The 14,653-nt window shown below is 29.2% G+C and overlaps 1 protein-coding gene across 5 annotated transcripts in view; it reads left to right on the top strand.

The window, feature by feature from the left end:
- Nucleotides 1-14,653, top strand: part of Babo (TGF-beta receptor type-1 babo) — a 40,083-nt gene that overhangs the window by 8,602 nt on the left and 16,828 nt on the right. For 3 of the 5 annotated variants that reach the window (XR_011448170.1, XM_070311146.1, XM_070311145.1), the window contains exon 2: nt 2,634-2,748. Coding sequence is in view for 4 of the 5 variants with exons in the window: in XM_070311146.1 (XP_070167247.1) it covers nt 2,634-2,748 (115 nt within the window). In the remaining variant the exon portion in view is untranslated. Of the gene's footprint in view, nt 1-2,633; nt 2,749-6,859; nt 7,018-10,333; nt 10,489-14,653 lie in introns of all 5 variants that reach the window. The other 2 variants (XM_070311147.1, XM_070311148.1) reach the window with 2 other exon arrangements.

The raw sequence follows: 14,653 nt of genomic DNA, 5'->3' as shown, positions 1-14,653 counted from the left end.
TATCATTTACCATATACAGTATAGATTTTTTAAGCTTATTCTTAATTAACTTATTTGAACATTTTTAAATCGTTATTAAAACAAATATGATTGAATTTTACTTATATCAAACAATAATATGCAACTATGCAATAATTTTTGCATTAATTAATAAAGTTAGAAATTAATAATTTATACTTTCTATTTAATATACGAATTGTAAACAAAGTGTAAACAAAATAATATTTTTAGTACAGAGTTTCAGATTTTTGCAATATATATGCCAGAAAAGCAAATTTTAATGAAAACTATCAATGTTTTGTTAATTAATTAAATCAAAATTAAATTAATTCTTTATATAAATAATAGTACATATTTTTTTTCGTGATATATTGCGAAATTTTGACAGTATTACGAACAATTATTATAGCTTATAAGGTTTGTATTTTATTTCGTGCAACATTTATAATGCAATCGTGGATATATGATATTCAAAGCTTTACGGAAATTGGTATGCGGCGAATTGTATATAAATATTTTTTAGACTCTTTAACATTTTAATTAAAAAAAATATGAGGCCATTCAATGTAGGCGTATTTTAATGAGTTGAATTAAACTCATTCTATTAAATCCGCAATTGGAAACTTTGATGAGGTTCTTGAATCAGAGTCTATTTAATCTATTATGTTTAATCAATATATAAGTCAATCAAATAAAATTAATAACAGACATAACTAACTATTTTTTGGTGTTATTAAATTATTGTCTGTATAATGCTTATGAGAAGAATATATTTGTTTTATTTGTTTTATTTTTTTTATCTTTAAATTTTTAAATATTTATTTCACAATAATATCTATTATACAATATACACAGGAATATGTGCGAATAAATATCGGTATATCTCATGAACTTTTATTTTACATTACGATTCTTATTGTTAATATATTTAAATCGTTGTCGAACGTGAACTAGAATTTTTCGTCTAGAGTTTCTTGTTCAAGTCAAAAATAATAGATTAAGACATAGTATTGAAATTCGATGAGCTTATCGCAACGCAAGTTTGCATTAGCTTTTATAAAAGTAGCAATACTTGATAATAAGTGTAATCATTCAAACTCTAAGATCTTTTTACTTATAATTTTTTTATACGCTATCCATGTTTTCTCTTTTTCGTGACAAGTAAATTCATGAAGAGAGATGAGTCTGTTTATCACATAACATTGATGTCAGAACTTTATTGAATTTTTGTGTTCTTCTAATCGCAGTTATTTTTTTATTACTTGATCCTGAAATTTTTATATTATCTTAGATTGTTAGATTTTTAAATTTTTGATTTTTTTAATATAAATTGAATATTGATTCTATTGGGAATAAAAAATTTTGGCTTCTAGATTTTTGGATTTTTAACTTGTATTCTTAAATTCTATAATGGTTTTTAAAATATAAAAATATGTTAAATTCTCTTTGTTGAATATCTCCGTCTTTCTCCCTTTCTCTCAATGTAATTGCGATTGGTAATTATTCAATATATCTTGAAAATTGTATATCAATATTTGCGAATTTCACGACGATGTTATATTATCGTAAAATAAACTGTCCCTCAATTGTGGTAAGTGCCATATAGCGTTTCACAATATATATATATATATATATATATATATATATATATATATATATATATATATATATTTCTTTCCATATTTCTTCTATTCCATACCCAAGTATACAAGCGCCCTTTCGCGAAATTTATTTTACCTATGGGATTCAATATCATCAAATAATCTATAAGTTTAGTTGCAAGATTATAAAAGGTGAAAAAAATGAGATAATATTAATTTATCTACATTCATAATTACATATGGATACTCCTCTGCATCATATCCTATATATCATATTATCATAAGTCATAATTAGTATAAAAAATTAAATATAATAACGATATATAAAAAAAAATTAACTTTATAGGTAGTATTTTATTTAAAATAAATCCTTAAATATAATATTTATAATCTCTTAACTGTAAAAGAAAGACGGAAAGAAAGAGAGCGAGAGAGAGTATAATTATAATTTTACAATATAATTTTATAATATAATTTTAATACACACAATGGTTTATAAACACAAATTAATAATCAAAAGAATCAAATATAATATAAATAACATTTTGAAAAGTAATATTTTGTAAATTAATTAAAAAAATCAATTTAAAAAAATGAAGATGTTATGCAGGTGCAAATAAAATTGCACGAAGAATAATATAGAGTAACAACTTTTCTTTTTAATGTTTGTTTTACTATTGTTTTAATATTGATGATATTAATATATGATTGTAGTTGTGTATATAACAATAGTATATGTAGTTATGATAACAATCCGCTGGAAATTTTGATTGAACCTGTCGTTTATAATTATTAACATTGCCGATTGGGAGGGGATATATTATTAACATATTTTGCTAATTATAGAAATATTTAAAAATTTGAAAATTTGAAACATTATGAAGAAGAATAGCGCCTAATAAAATTTTCACTAGAAACGATTTAATTTTAAGATAATAAAAGAATGAAAATCTTTTTTCTTTCTGATTATTGTATATATTATTTATATAAATAGTTTAAATTATATAATTAATGATTTCTTTTTGTTTTTAGGGTTACTGAAGTGCTTTTGTGACATTTGCCTAAGAGCCAATTACACGTGCGAAACTGATGGCTATTGTTTCGCCAGTACGAGCTTGGAAAATGGCGTCATCACGTATGCTCGAAGGTAATATATTTGCACGTGGATTTTATTGACGAGTATGCGATTTAAAATCGAAATATCCTTTTACACATTGATCCATTTCTCGGTTGTCGACAGATTTGCCATCAATTATATGGATAACATTCGATTGAAATTGGCAAACTTTTGTCGTTCGAGAAATTGCGTTTATTTTTCTCAATAAGTTTTTTTATTTAAAATTTATTAATTTTCAGTGCACTATATTGTTTAAGATATGTGATTATTACGACAATTTACAAAATAATTTATATTGATTAAGAGTTGCGAAAATCGAATTTGTTTCGAGAGAAAGGTGTGACATGGACATATTGTATTGATGTTTCATAATGAATTGGACGATAATCATTATGGCGTCTGGCTTGTTAGTGACCGGTTAGTGACATTAATGTTAGTGCAGATTTTCTAAGCTAATGCGTTTGCAGAGAATAAGATTCAGATTCGTTATCGACTTCACTCACGTTATCAATATATGTAAGTTTATCATATGAAACGAACAATTCAGGCTCGCGTTGCAAAAGGATGATTATTCTGATCAACATTAATACAAAACTCACAGATTTGTTTAGGTAGGCATTTGTGTCTCAAACTTTTTTTTATGATATTATTATTATTTACACAATTTTATTATTAATTGTTATCTTATTCTTAATTTCGATTTATTTTATTCTTTATTTACAATTTATGCACAAACATAACGCACACTTATATTTAAAATGTGATTTATAATATTTAAAAAATGTTATGTGATATATTTACTTTTCTTATTTCACTCTCTCATTTTAAAATTTATTTTGTTATAACAGATCCCAGGTTTATACTCACAATTTATTTCAAATTTATGTATAAAAATTACTGTACAAATTTTTAATTTTGTATTTGTGAATTCCATCTTTCTATAGTAGTTAACAGAGTTTAGTAGTGTCCATATCTTTATTATCCTTTTATTATAATAATTTATAGTTTACACATTCGAGTTTTAAATTAAATATTTGTGAAAGATAAATTCTTTCATTTGATCGATCGCAAAGGCTATGCATTAATGAACTAAACACGTATTTACTTAAAAGTTTCCTTACGTAACGTTTATCACATATTTGCCTCGTGCGTTTGGCGATTCAGGTCATTATCCGCGAGAAATACCGCGCAGTCTTCATATCAAACGATATGGCCTTTGGTGGTTTCGCTTCAACGCGCGATCGATGCTCTCGTCGTGGTTTCCACGAATGAACGTTTAGTCGGTTTTTCAGCCCGCTCTCTCGCCCGGGCCATGATTAGCGCCCGTTTCGGCGGAAACGAATTATTGTTGTCGGCCGGTCGTCGCGTTGGTAACGTTACCGAACGTGATGCGTGGCGAGATTTCGAGTTCGAACTGCTAAGAGGTACGGAAATTCTGGTCGCGATCGATCGCAGGGCGAACACGGGGCGAAATTCGATGGTACCTTCCCTCTCCCTTTTCTCCCCCTGCGGTATCGATCTCGAATACATCGAGGAAGTTTCTTGCTCGCGGACGTGGGGGTAGCCATATACAAGTTTCAATCTAGTTCTGACAAATGAGACGATACTTTTGTAATTTGAAGATCTATCATTTTTGAGATCTTGTCGTTTTGAATGAAAATTGTTGAGAACAAATTTACGATGCATTTTCGACAATTATTTCATATAAATCGGCTAAATAAGTAGACATCTCGAATGAACGAGTTTTTATTTGGACATAGAAGCGCATTATTCAAATATATAGTTCAATGCATTTTATAAAATGTTTAAAATATGGGATGTACAAGGAATTTCCTCTATTTGAAGAATATAATTACTTTATTAAATTATACTATAATCTAACTATACATTGTTCCTCATAACATATATAAAAATCTAATGCTTATATACTCGTGCAAAATGAAACATTCTAATCTAATGCTTGCACAAAATATTCAGAATAGAATTCTATTTATATATTTTACCTTCATTCCCTAATCAAAACAATAGCGAGGAATAATTGAAATTTATAATTCTACAAAAACAATTACACGATATAACTTTCTTTGATTTCGAACAGTTTTAGAATATGACTATGAAGAATACATGTTATAAGTTTCAATTTTATATTGATTTATAAATTTCTCTATTAAATTATCATCTTTAAATTATTCTATAAACCATTTTTCATCATTCTTAATGATTCTAAATTCAGACTTCTTCTAATCTAAATTTTCCAACATCATGCTCACTCTTTAATATTAAGTATTAATCAAACTTGTGTGTCAAAAATGAATAGGTTCAAGTTTTGATTTTATAATTTTGCAAATTTTGTTTATACCATCATCTATTATTAAGGTAACAATTCTATCGTTACCTTTAATTTTGGAAATAATATATAAGCGTGTTTATCTAAATTCTATGCTTTGGAAAAGCTCGCGATATTTGCAAGGATCGAAAGGTTAAAAGTTGGGAAAATAACGCAACGCGCGTGTGCCAAACGCGCTATGAACTCAATCTTCGCTCTGTGAAAGATCGACATTTTTTTTTTTATCATGGACGATGTCTCCCGCGGTTTCATCATGTCAAAGGACAAAAGTCTAATGCTGGATAATGCATAATCTCAATTATATTGTGAGATATGGAGTTTTTCGATATATTATTAGATAAATATTTTGAAATTGAAAGTTTAATTCGATAATTTTAATATTGAATTAATATCATTAATTTAGATATATGTGTATATGTATCGTGTTATCTAGTTTACAATATTATATTTTAAGATATCCGAGTTTATTCTTACTATAGCGATTGTGAATGTTTTCTTGATTTAATGCATGAAAAATTGCTTTTCTACTAAACGTATTATTCTAAAACATTATATTATTTAATATTATTATATTATAAATATGATGGAGGATTTATATGTATGTGAAATAATTTTTATATAAATTATATTTTTCTGATACGAAAGTTTGTTTTAATAACTTTTAAAAACTCTATATAAAATTTAATTACTTTGTGTTGTTTCTTTTTAAATTTTTTAAATAGTGAAGTTTTAAATTCTTTTACCAAAATAATTATGCGTTATATGTCTCTTGAAATATATATGGCTTAATATTATATTTAATGTCGCGAAACATCTTCAACATTTCTCTCGGATAGAAACACTTGCTCGCTAGTGCACTCGGGTCATTGTGTTGCATAGATTCTCAATTTCCAATTTTATCTACTTTTAATAAATGCATCACTAAATATTAATTGTATATATAATATTAGTCTCGAAAACGCCGTATCGCCTCTGAATATTTATTAATTTCACGAACATATTATATAATCTGGAGGAATCTCAGCTGAATTTATATTTCAATAACGCTTTTTATATTTTAATAATGTCTCGATTTTTTCGAACGGCTTACTTTACTACTCTCGAAATCGAACAAGATCGACCGAGACAATTCGATCGTCCGAGGTCGCAGACATGTGGACGGCCCCTTTAAATGTTTGATACGCCAGACGGATAATTCAGATAATTCGGTCGGAGATCGTATTGAAAATAGCGCGACCGAGATTACTCGATTCAACTATAATGTGAAAGCAGCACGAGGCAATTTTACAATATATGCGATCGCGTAAATGCAAAATCTATCGATAGTATTGCGAATATTTTTAAGCGTGAATTCACACACGTCGCACACGTTGAAAGATTTTACGGAATGTCGATGGAGCGAAAGTAGATCAGAATCGAAGGTGGATTCACAGTTACTTTTCTCTACTTGTTTTATAGGAAGGTAAAATGGAGCGCAAAATATACCTTTGACCGTTTCATATAAAATATATATAGTTTTAATTATGTAATTCAAGTATTTATTTATTATTAATCTTTCGAATGGACAAAAGAAGAAAATGTGTTTTTATCAGTATTCCTGACGAGAGAAGTTAAAATAAATATTTTAAAAAATTTTGATTATATAAATTGATTGGATAAGATATAGATCCGCGCAATTAATATAGTCACGTAGATAGATGAAGGAAAGATAACGTTTGGTAACTTCGACTTATGTGGTCGAGCGATATACGCGAGCCTTCCGGATTAAACTTTAGAATTGTGGTGTTGTGAAAGGTGCCTTGACCGAAGTAACTGGCTGCCGCCGGAAGCACCCCATTTCTGCAACAGCAAGCCGGGCATCTATCGCTCGTGGATCTGCTGCGATAAAGATCTGTGCAACCTGAATTTATACCCAGTTTTATTATCTCCCGACACGTCCGAGTCGTCTTCAGGTATTCTTTCAAGGGCTCGCGACCGACGAGGGCTTTTTCTCTTTCTATACGTGTGTACAATGTAACCGTCCTATACATAACATATTGTCACGTGGACTAACCCCTACGAAAATCCAGTGGATAGCATGTGACTTTTGAAATAACAAAAATAAATGGAGTAGCGTCATCATAAGCGGAATTGCATAATTATACTTTTTGTGCAGTGTGGGTTTTTTTTTTTTTTTTTTTTAAAGTTGGAAATTTAACGTCCTGCGTAAAGTATAATCGCTATTTTTTCATTATACCGCGCGTTATAAATATATAGATACACATACATACACATGTTTCTATATTTGTGTGTTTATATCAATCCGTCAAGTATTTATGCGCGCGCGCGCGCGCACACACACACACACACACACACACACACATATTTGCGAAATTACTTGCGTAAACAGACATAACGACGAACATCCTAACAGAATTATGAATTGCGTTCGGTAAAGTAAAGTGTTATTGTGTTTTGACTTTCTTGTACAGTATATTTGTCATTTTGAAATTCATTTTTAATATATTCTCCACTCGTATGAATCGCATTTAATCGGAAATGAGAGTGCGCAAATATTAGGCATGAATTTTATAAAACTTGCGAAAGAATTCGCCGATTGTTGTTCTTACAATCTTAATATTCATGATTGTTTTTATATAATTCCAAATAACAGCAATTATAAAGAATTGCGAATTTTATTATATATATATATATATATATGTGGTATTAAAAGATATTAGTTATACGTTCAGTCTTGTTTTATCTTATTTAATTTTTTGGACACGTTATTTTTTTGCAGGCACTATGTTTGTTTAATATTTGAATATAGAAAATGAATTAATTTTTTATCTTCTGTGTTAAGATAAATTTGACGAACTTCAATCTTAGCTCTGAGACGATGATCTTGAACAGTTAATAACATGGCATTGCAGATTTCGACTTTGTTTCACGTGCTCTCGCATTAATGGCACACGTGCTAATACGATTTAACGGAGGCTCGACCCATGAAATCAATTATCACGCGATCGGACGCAAATCAACGAGCACTTGCGCCAGTAAAATATGCACGACGACCGATTGTCCGAGAGATTTCACGTCCGGCAGTTCGCATGCGATTCACGACGACGACGTTCAAATCGCGGCACATGTTGTGGCTCACCTTGACGTGCGTGTCGCGACGAAATGCGATTTGCATAAGTTGCGAATGAAATTCTCGCACGACGACGATATACATATAATATACATATATACATACGAAAAAAAATTTTAAAAGGAAACTAGAGTTATTTGGAGCATTAAGATACTTGCGTTTTGTTTGACATTTTTTAAAATAATAGTCAAGCTCCTACGTGAAAAAAGAAATAGTTGAGCCGTTACCTAAAAAAAGATAATAATTCATTTAGGGGGGAATTATAACTCGGTAATACTATTGATATTTTTTTGTGTAAAGATAGCTTTAATTAGTTGACAAATATGAAGTCAGTTATATTGATATTTTTTATTTGAAAAAATATCTTGTTATTCAAACTAATGTAAAATGAAAGCAGGATAGCGATTAATTTGATACGTTTATAAAATAGCAATTGAATCATATTTAGTTTAGAATGTGATTATATAATTATTCGTCTATAATATTTTGTCAACATGATCTTCGTATTAAATCAACAAGATTAAAAAAAAAAAGCATTTTTTAACATTAAACAGTAAATATGAATATAAATTACAAATATATTGTGCTAGGATAAATGAGAGAGATCTTTTCTATTTATTGTTTGAAACGATATACAAAAGATTTAAAAAGAATCACATTCTTTAAGAAGATTTTATGTGGAATACTGCGCTTTCTCGTAGAATAATAGAGTTTGAAAGATTCCGACTAACACATATTGCATCGTAGTGTTCATCGTTTGTCCCTAACTCACATTTTCTTTGCTGTGACGATTTCGGTTTGTTCAGAATGTGCGAGATGTGCCTGCTTTGAAGATCGTTTCAGGCGATTCGACTCACATTTCTCTCGACGAATCGAGATTGTCCCTTACTCGAGTTCGTCGGGGTTACTGTAATAGAACAAGCCCGATCGATAAAGAGTCGCATCGCGAGAGTCGACGCGGGGCTTCTGCGCTATACATACCGTTGTATGTTCCGAAGCCATTCCGACAGAAGTAACAGAATTTCAGGAATCAGGAAGATATGCGCTACCTCACTGGCTACCCCCACATGTCAGGTATCACGAGAGTGTGTTGAGTTGCACGGTGTTGCGAATTTCTCTTGCTCCTTCCGACTTCCAACCCCCGCTCTCTCGCATTTCTCACCCGTTTTTTTTTTCTTTTTTAGTATTTCTCTTTCAATTTTGTGCTAAAGTTTTTGTTCAGTGATCCTGTTTCCTCGACAGCATTCGCATCCGTGTGTGAATTGTGATACGAAATATAATTTAACGGGCGCGTATTTCGTACAATATTATCGCTCTATTAGCGGTCAATCGGCGAGCGTACATTTATATAATTTAATTTGTTCAATCACATATACACATACAAACTCTTTCTCCAATTTTACTTTGACTACTAATTGTAAGAGATTATATATATATATACATATATATATATCTCTCTTACAGATACATCATGTCATGTAGTTACAAAACACAAACAAAATTAATCACTTACAAAATATAACTTATAAAATAAAAAATATTGAGAATAATAATAATTGATATAGATTAATAATTGCAAATATCATTATGTAATAGGCAAATTGATAGAAGTCGAACGGCGTCATCGAGTAAATTAAATTTGATTAAATGTCGGGAAATTGTCGAGACATTCGGTAGCACGATAAAATAATTAATAGAAATATCGATAAATTTTAAATATCAAGAGAAAATATAAAATCTAGAAACACAGAAATCTGTAGAAAATCATATAAATAGAATTTTTTTAAAGATCATAACTATTTATTATATACATCTATAAAATCCTAAAGGACATTTTGTACGATGAGTCAGCTTGTAAATGTTTACTTCGTTAATAGAGCATTGAACGTGCTCGCAGATCATATGAAATAGCATAGAATCGATTTCGATAAATGGAGGCGTATTCAGAACGCAGCCTCAAAAGCGCGCTAATATTTTTTGTCGTGCTACAAAAGAGATATTCGGATCGTCGCTCGCGTTAATTTTTACTTTAAAACCGCACGAAATGTTTCTCTTGATTATCTCGTGCCCTGATGCGAACGCGTCTCACACCGAGTGTCCCTCTCGTTTTTTGAAACTGGTGCAAAATCGGCTTGAAGGTGCGTGAATAGACACCTGCCGCCGTCGCAGCCCGAGCCGCTCATCTTCTGCATGACGAGCGACTCGCGAAACACGAGCTTCGTCATCGAGTGCTGCAAAGAGGATTTTTGCAATCAGGATCTGAAACCTCCGCTGCACCCTCGCATCAAAGAAGGTATAGTCCAAACAGATCTGGAAGTTACGAAAACTCTGCAGGTGGCACGGGCTTTTGCTGCAACTCTCCTCTCTCGTTCTCTTTTTTGTTTTTTCTTTTTCTTTTATACTATTTCTGCAATATGATTTGTAAATATATTTTCTCACTATTTCTCTTCATTTCAGAATATTTATAATTGTTTCTTATTGTCAATCTATATCGGTATAACGAATAGAGAGCAGTACATTGCTGGAGAAGACGATATGTGATAATTACATATTTTATAATTGAAATATTTAATTATTTTGTAATTGTTTATTTAATATTCTATATAAGAATGTTAAATAAACTAAAATTAACAAGAATAGAAATGAAAGACAATCGCGTACATGGCCCAAGGGAACTGTTCCCAAGTTTGATGTCAGTTTGACCTAATTCACGCAACTATTTAAAGGGGTAGTTCTATCATCTGATAGTTTTGTAATGCAAATTTACCAACTACTAAAATCGTCAAGCTTTTGTTTATAAATCTATATTCTTATTTAATTTTATTATATCTATGTTCTTAGTTAATTTTATTATATCGATTTTATTTATATATAACTAACGTGAATAATATAATAAACATCTGTATTTTTTAAATAGCCGTAAGTTGAAATTTATTTAAAAAAAAAATAAATTTTGATTGCGTTTCTTCTCGTTGTTTATTTAAAGAATTTAGAATTATTGGATTTTATATATATATATATATATTTTTTTTTTGTGTACTCTATTGGTCACTTAAAGTTCAGAGGATAAACGTACAAACATTTTAATCATTCCTAAAAATTTCTACAATCAAGGAAATATTGTTGTTGCCAACTTTATTATTGTTATCAACTTATTTTTGATTAGCAGGAATATTGTTTTCCTCATAAACGAGTCTTTATTAATGAATTCAAAAATTTTTTATTCTAATAAAAATTTGATTGATTTGATGTAAGACGAATGGAAAATATTAATTTTGCAAAACAATTCACAACTTATTGTTAGAGCTATTTCTAGCATTTGATAATATAATAGAAACGATTCAATCAGTTAGAACGTTTTCGTATAGTCGAGGGATTAATTAAGTCGCGTGAGTTATTCTTTATAATCGAAATAATACAGTACGTTACACAGGCATACATGTACATACATATATATGGTCTCCAGCAATGTATGGTACATGGCTATATTTTGCACTATTATCTCAAATTTGCTCTTACACGCTCTTTGTCGTGCTCTCACCACCGTTATCTGTGTACATATGTATAAAATATATCAAAATCATTTGATGATATCTTACAAATATATTATATCAATCTATTGATTTTTTTAATAAAATTTTAATTTAAAAAAAAATTGATTCTTTAGTGAATTCCTTATTTGATACAATTTTTATATCAAATATTCTTACAATTAAAAGTTTTTTAAATAAAAATTTTATAATAGTAAAGTTTACTCGATATATCTTTATTCGATTTCATCGAGAATAACGCGTCTCTTTTAATTTGTGTATATTTCTTTAAACCTTTTAATTTGTATATTGAAATGCCTTTGTTTTTTTAAAAATATCATCCGATGATTATGAGACACTATGTAGATTTCTATATCCGTATAACGCCATGTGTATTATATATTGTGTGAAGAAGAATGGAAAGCTTTCGCGGCGCTGCAACGCGTAACGTGCACACACGATGCACTACTTGCGTATTCGCGGATGCGTGTTGCGCTATCTCGTTCGCCGTTCATTGCGCTTAATAAAGCGTAACGTACCACCGGGCTATTTTATATCGCGGTTTCTTGAACCGCAGTGGAATATTGTATAGTCCCGTTGTCGCTGGAACAAATAAAATACAGAATTGAAGTAAAAATTATGGGATATTCTTTGTATTAATTAAAATACGAATATTACCGTATCTTACCACTGAATATTGCACTTTATTAAATCAATATATTATATTATTTTATTGTATAGAAAAATAGAAATATCTATTTCTTGTCATATTGCATCACGAAAGATTAGATAGTTATTATATTCATTACGTTAAACGCTATTGTATTTTGTTTTATGCGCGCAGTAACAAATGATACAGATCATTAATTGTTTAGCATTTCATTAGTTTTCAAAACTTTTCCATTTTTCTCCGTTTCTTTCCTGAGCAGCGTACGCCCATACTATTTATATTGCCAACGTTGATTATATATTTTTATAAATTTATTTATATAAAATAAAATAATCTTTAATTGCGAAATCAGGTTGATAACGAGATTAGCATGAAATAAATAAAATAAAGAGCAAGATATAATGAATTTGGACAGGTAAGATAATGTGTGAACGCATTATGCGTTTTACTCATGTAATATTCGGAAAATGATCGAGATGTTTGCCACCTACGGAGCTTGTGTAGTTGCTTCAAGGCAATCTTCTCTTGTATTTTCTTACTTACAAGCCCATCGTACGCCGGAAATTTTTCTGAGTAAATTCGGAAAGGACCGGTAGCATGTTGTCACAATTCTCTTCTCTGCACTCTTTAACGACAATACTATTCCGTAGTAACCCCGGTATAGCGTGACCCGCGAGAAAGGGTGGCTTTTGTAAATATCTTTCCCGCCTCCCGTAGTTATACCCTCAAACTCTCTGCAAAACTTGTAGTTCTTTTTATTAACTTCCCCACGAATATATTATATATTGACGATTTAATCTCCATTATTATGTCAAGAAACATCGAGGAACTTGACATGAGATTCTTGAGCAAAAACATTATAATTATATTAGACTTATTAAAGGCAATCGTTTTCATTAGTATGTATTATCTCGTTATTGATCTATCTTTCACGAGTGCGCATCTCATGTCAAATTTCTTTTATAGCTCATTCGTTATAATACAAACTAGAATATTAATAGTAATTTTGGTAAAATAAGATCGAGGTACTATTATCTTCTTTTCCGCATGCCTTCTGACTTTATGTGCCTTCTCTTTATATGCAATTTTGAGCATTTCTATTTTAAATTTAAAAGTAATTTGAAGAGTATAGAACTTAAAGGATATCAAGATAATCTTCTTTTCTTAAGAGTAGTAAAATAAAATGTTTATAAATATTTACTTTTTATATCTATGTTACAATATTATATCTCGATATTATAAATGTATTGTAAAATTTGCATCAAACTATAGACGTTTTTAACAAATTTGAAATTGTGTATTTCACAATAATTGTTACTCTCTTTTGGAGTAAGCTTATTTAACAAAGTTAATTTCTTAAAAATTCATCTCTTAAAATCATTATAGAAATGTTTAAGAAAAATGTATATATATATATATATAATATCAAGTAAATTCTATTTAAAATAAATTAAAGTTTTGCTATCTCTATAAACTTTTTTAGTTTACTTTAAATAAATTTTATTCAGACACATATTTAAAATTTGTCATCGAAATATTTACAAATTATTAAGTTGTGAAAAAGAAAAGATAACAATCTAATCAATATCGATAAAAAATTTTGTTTAAAATTATGAGATTAAACTTAATATGCTATGGGATTACGATGCATATTTTACAAAACATTGTGTATACACTTTCTTTAACTTTTCCAAGAATATATTAAAGACATCTGACGATTTCCACATTAGTCTACATATATTTATGTGTAAGAAATGTATAAGAAAATATATATTTTTAAAATGTTCCGCAATTTTTTAATATTTAAATTTTAATAAGAAGATACTATTATTATCGAAATATAGATCTTTTTTTAAAACGTTGCTTATTGTTCATCTCTCATGGTACTTTTATAAATTTTTTTTAGACATATATAGGTTTTTTTTTTTTTTTAAGATTTAGTTGCATCGATAGGTTTAATTAATTCTTGGATTATATATAGCACAATTATATTTTTCTTTTTAAATTGTAACTTTAATTTTAAGTTGCGTCAAGTAGTATTTTTATCTATCATATAAATACTAATGAAATTAGGATCGAATCTAAAATTGGCGATCGGTGCGATCGGATCTCTGTACGCTAATCACTTTTCTACAGCTTATTAAATTTCGCATAATATACTCAACCAATTTTAAAAGACCTGCTACATTAGCATTTCTGTGTCTTTGTGTATATTTCTTACAATTAGACACTGTTCTACTGTAAAATTTTATCTTCAA

This window comes from Polyergus mexicanus, unplaced genomic scaffold (genome assembly GCF_030449975.1).
Source record: "Polyergus mexicanus isolate NDT 795.1 unplaced genomic scaffold, iyPolMexi1.0 SCAF_19, whole genome shotgun sequence".
NCBI lineage: Eukaryota > Metazoa > Arthropoda > Insecta > Hymenoptera > Formicidae > Polyergus > Polyergus mexicanus.
Note: the sequence above shows the minus strand (reverse complement) of the source record. Positions and strands in the feature narration are given on the sequence as shown.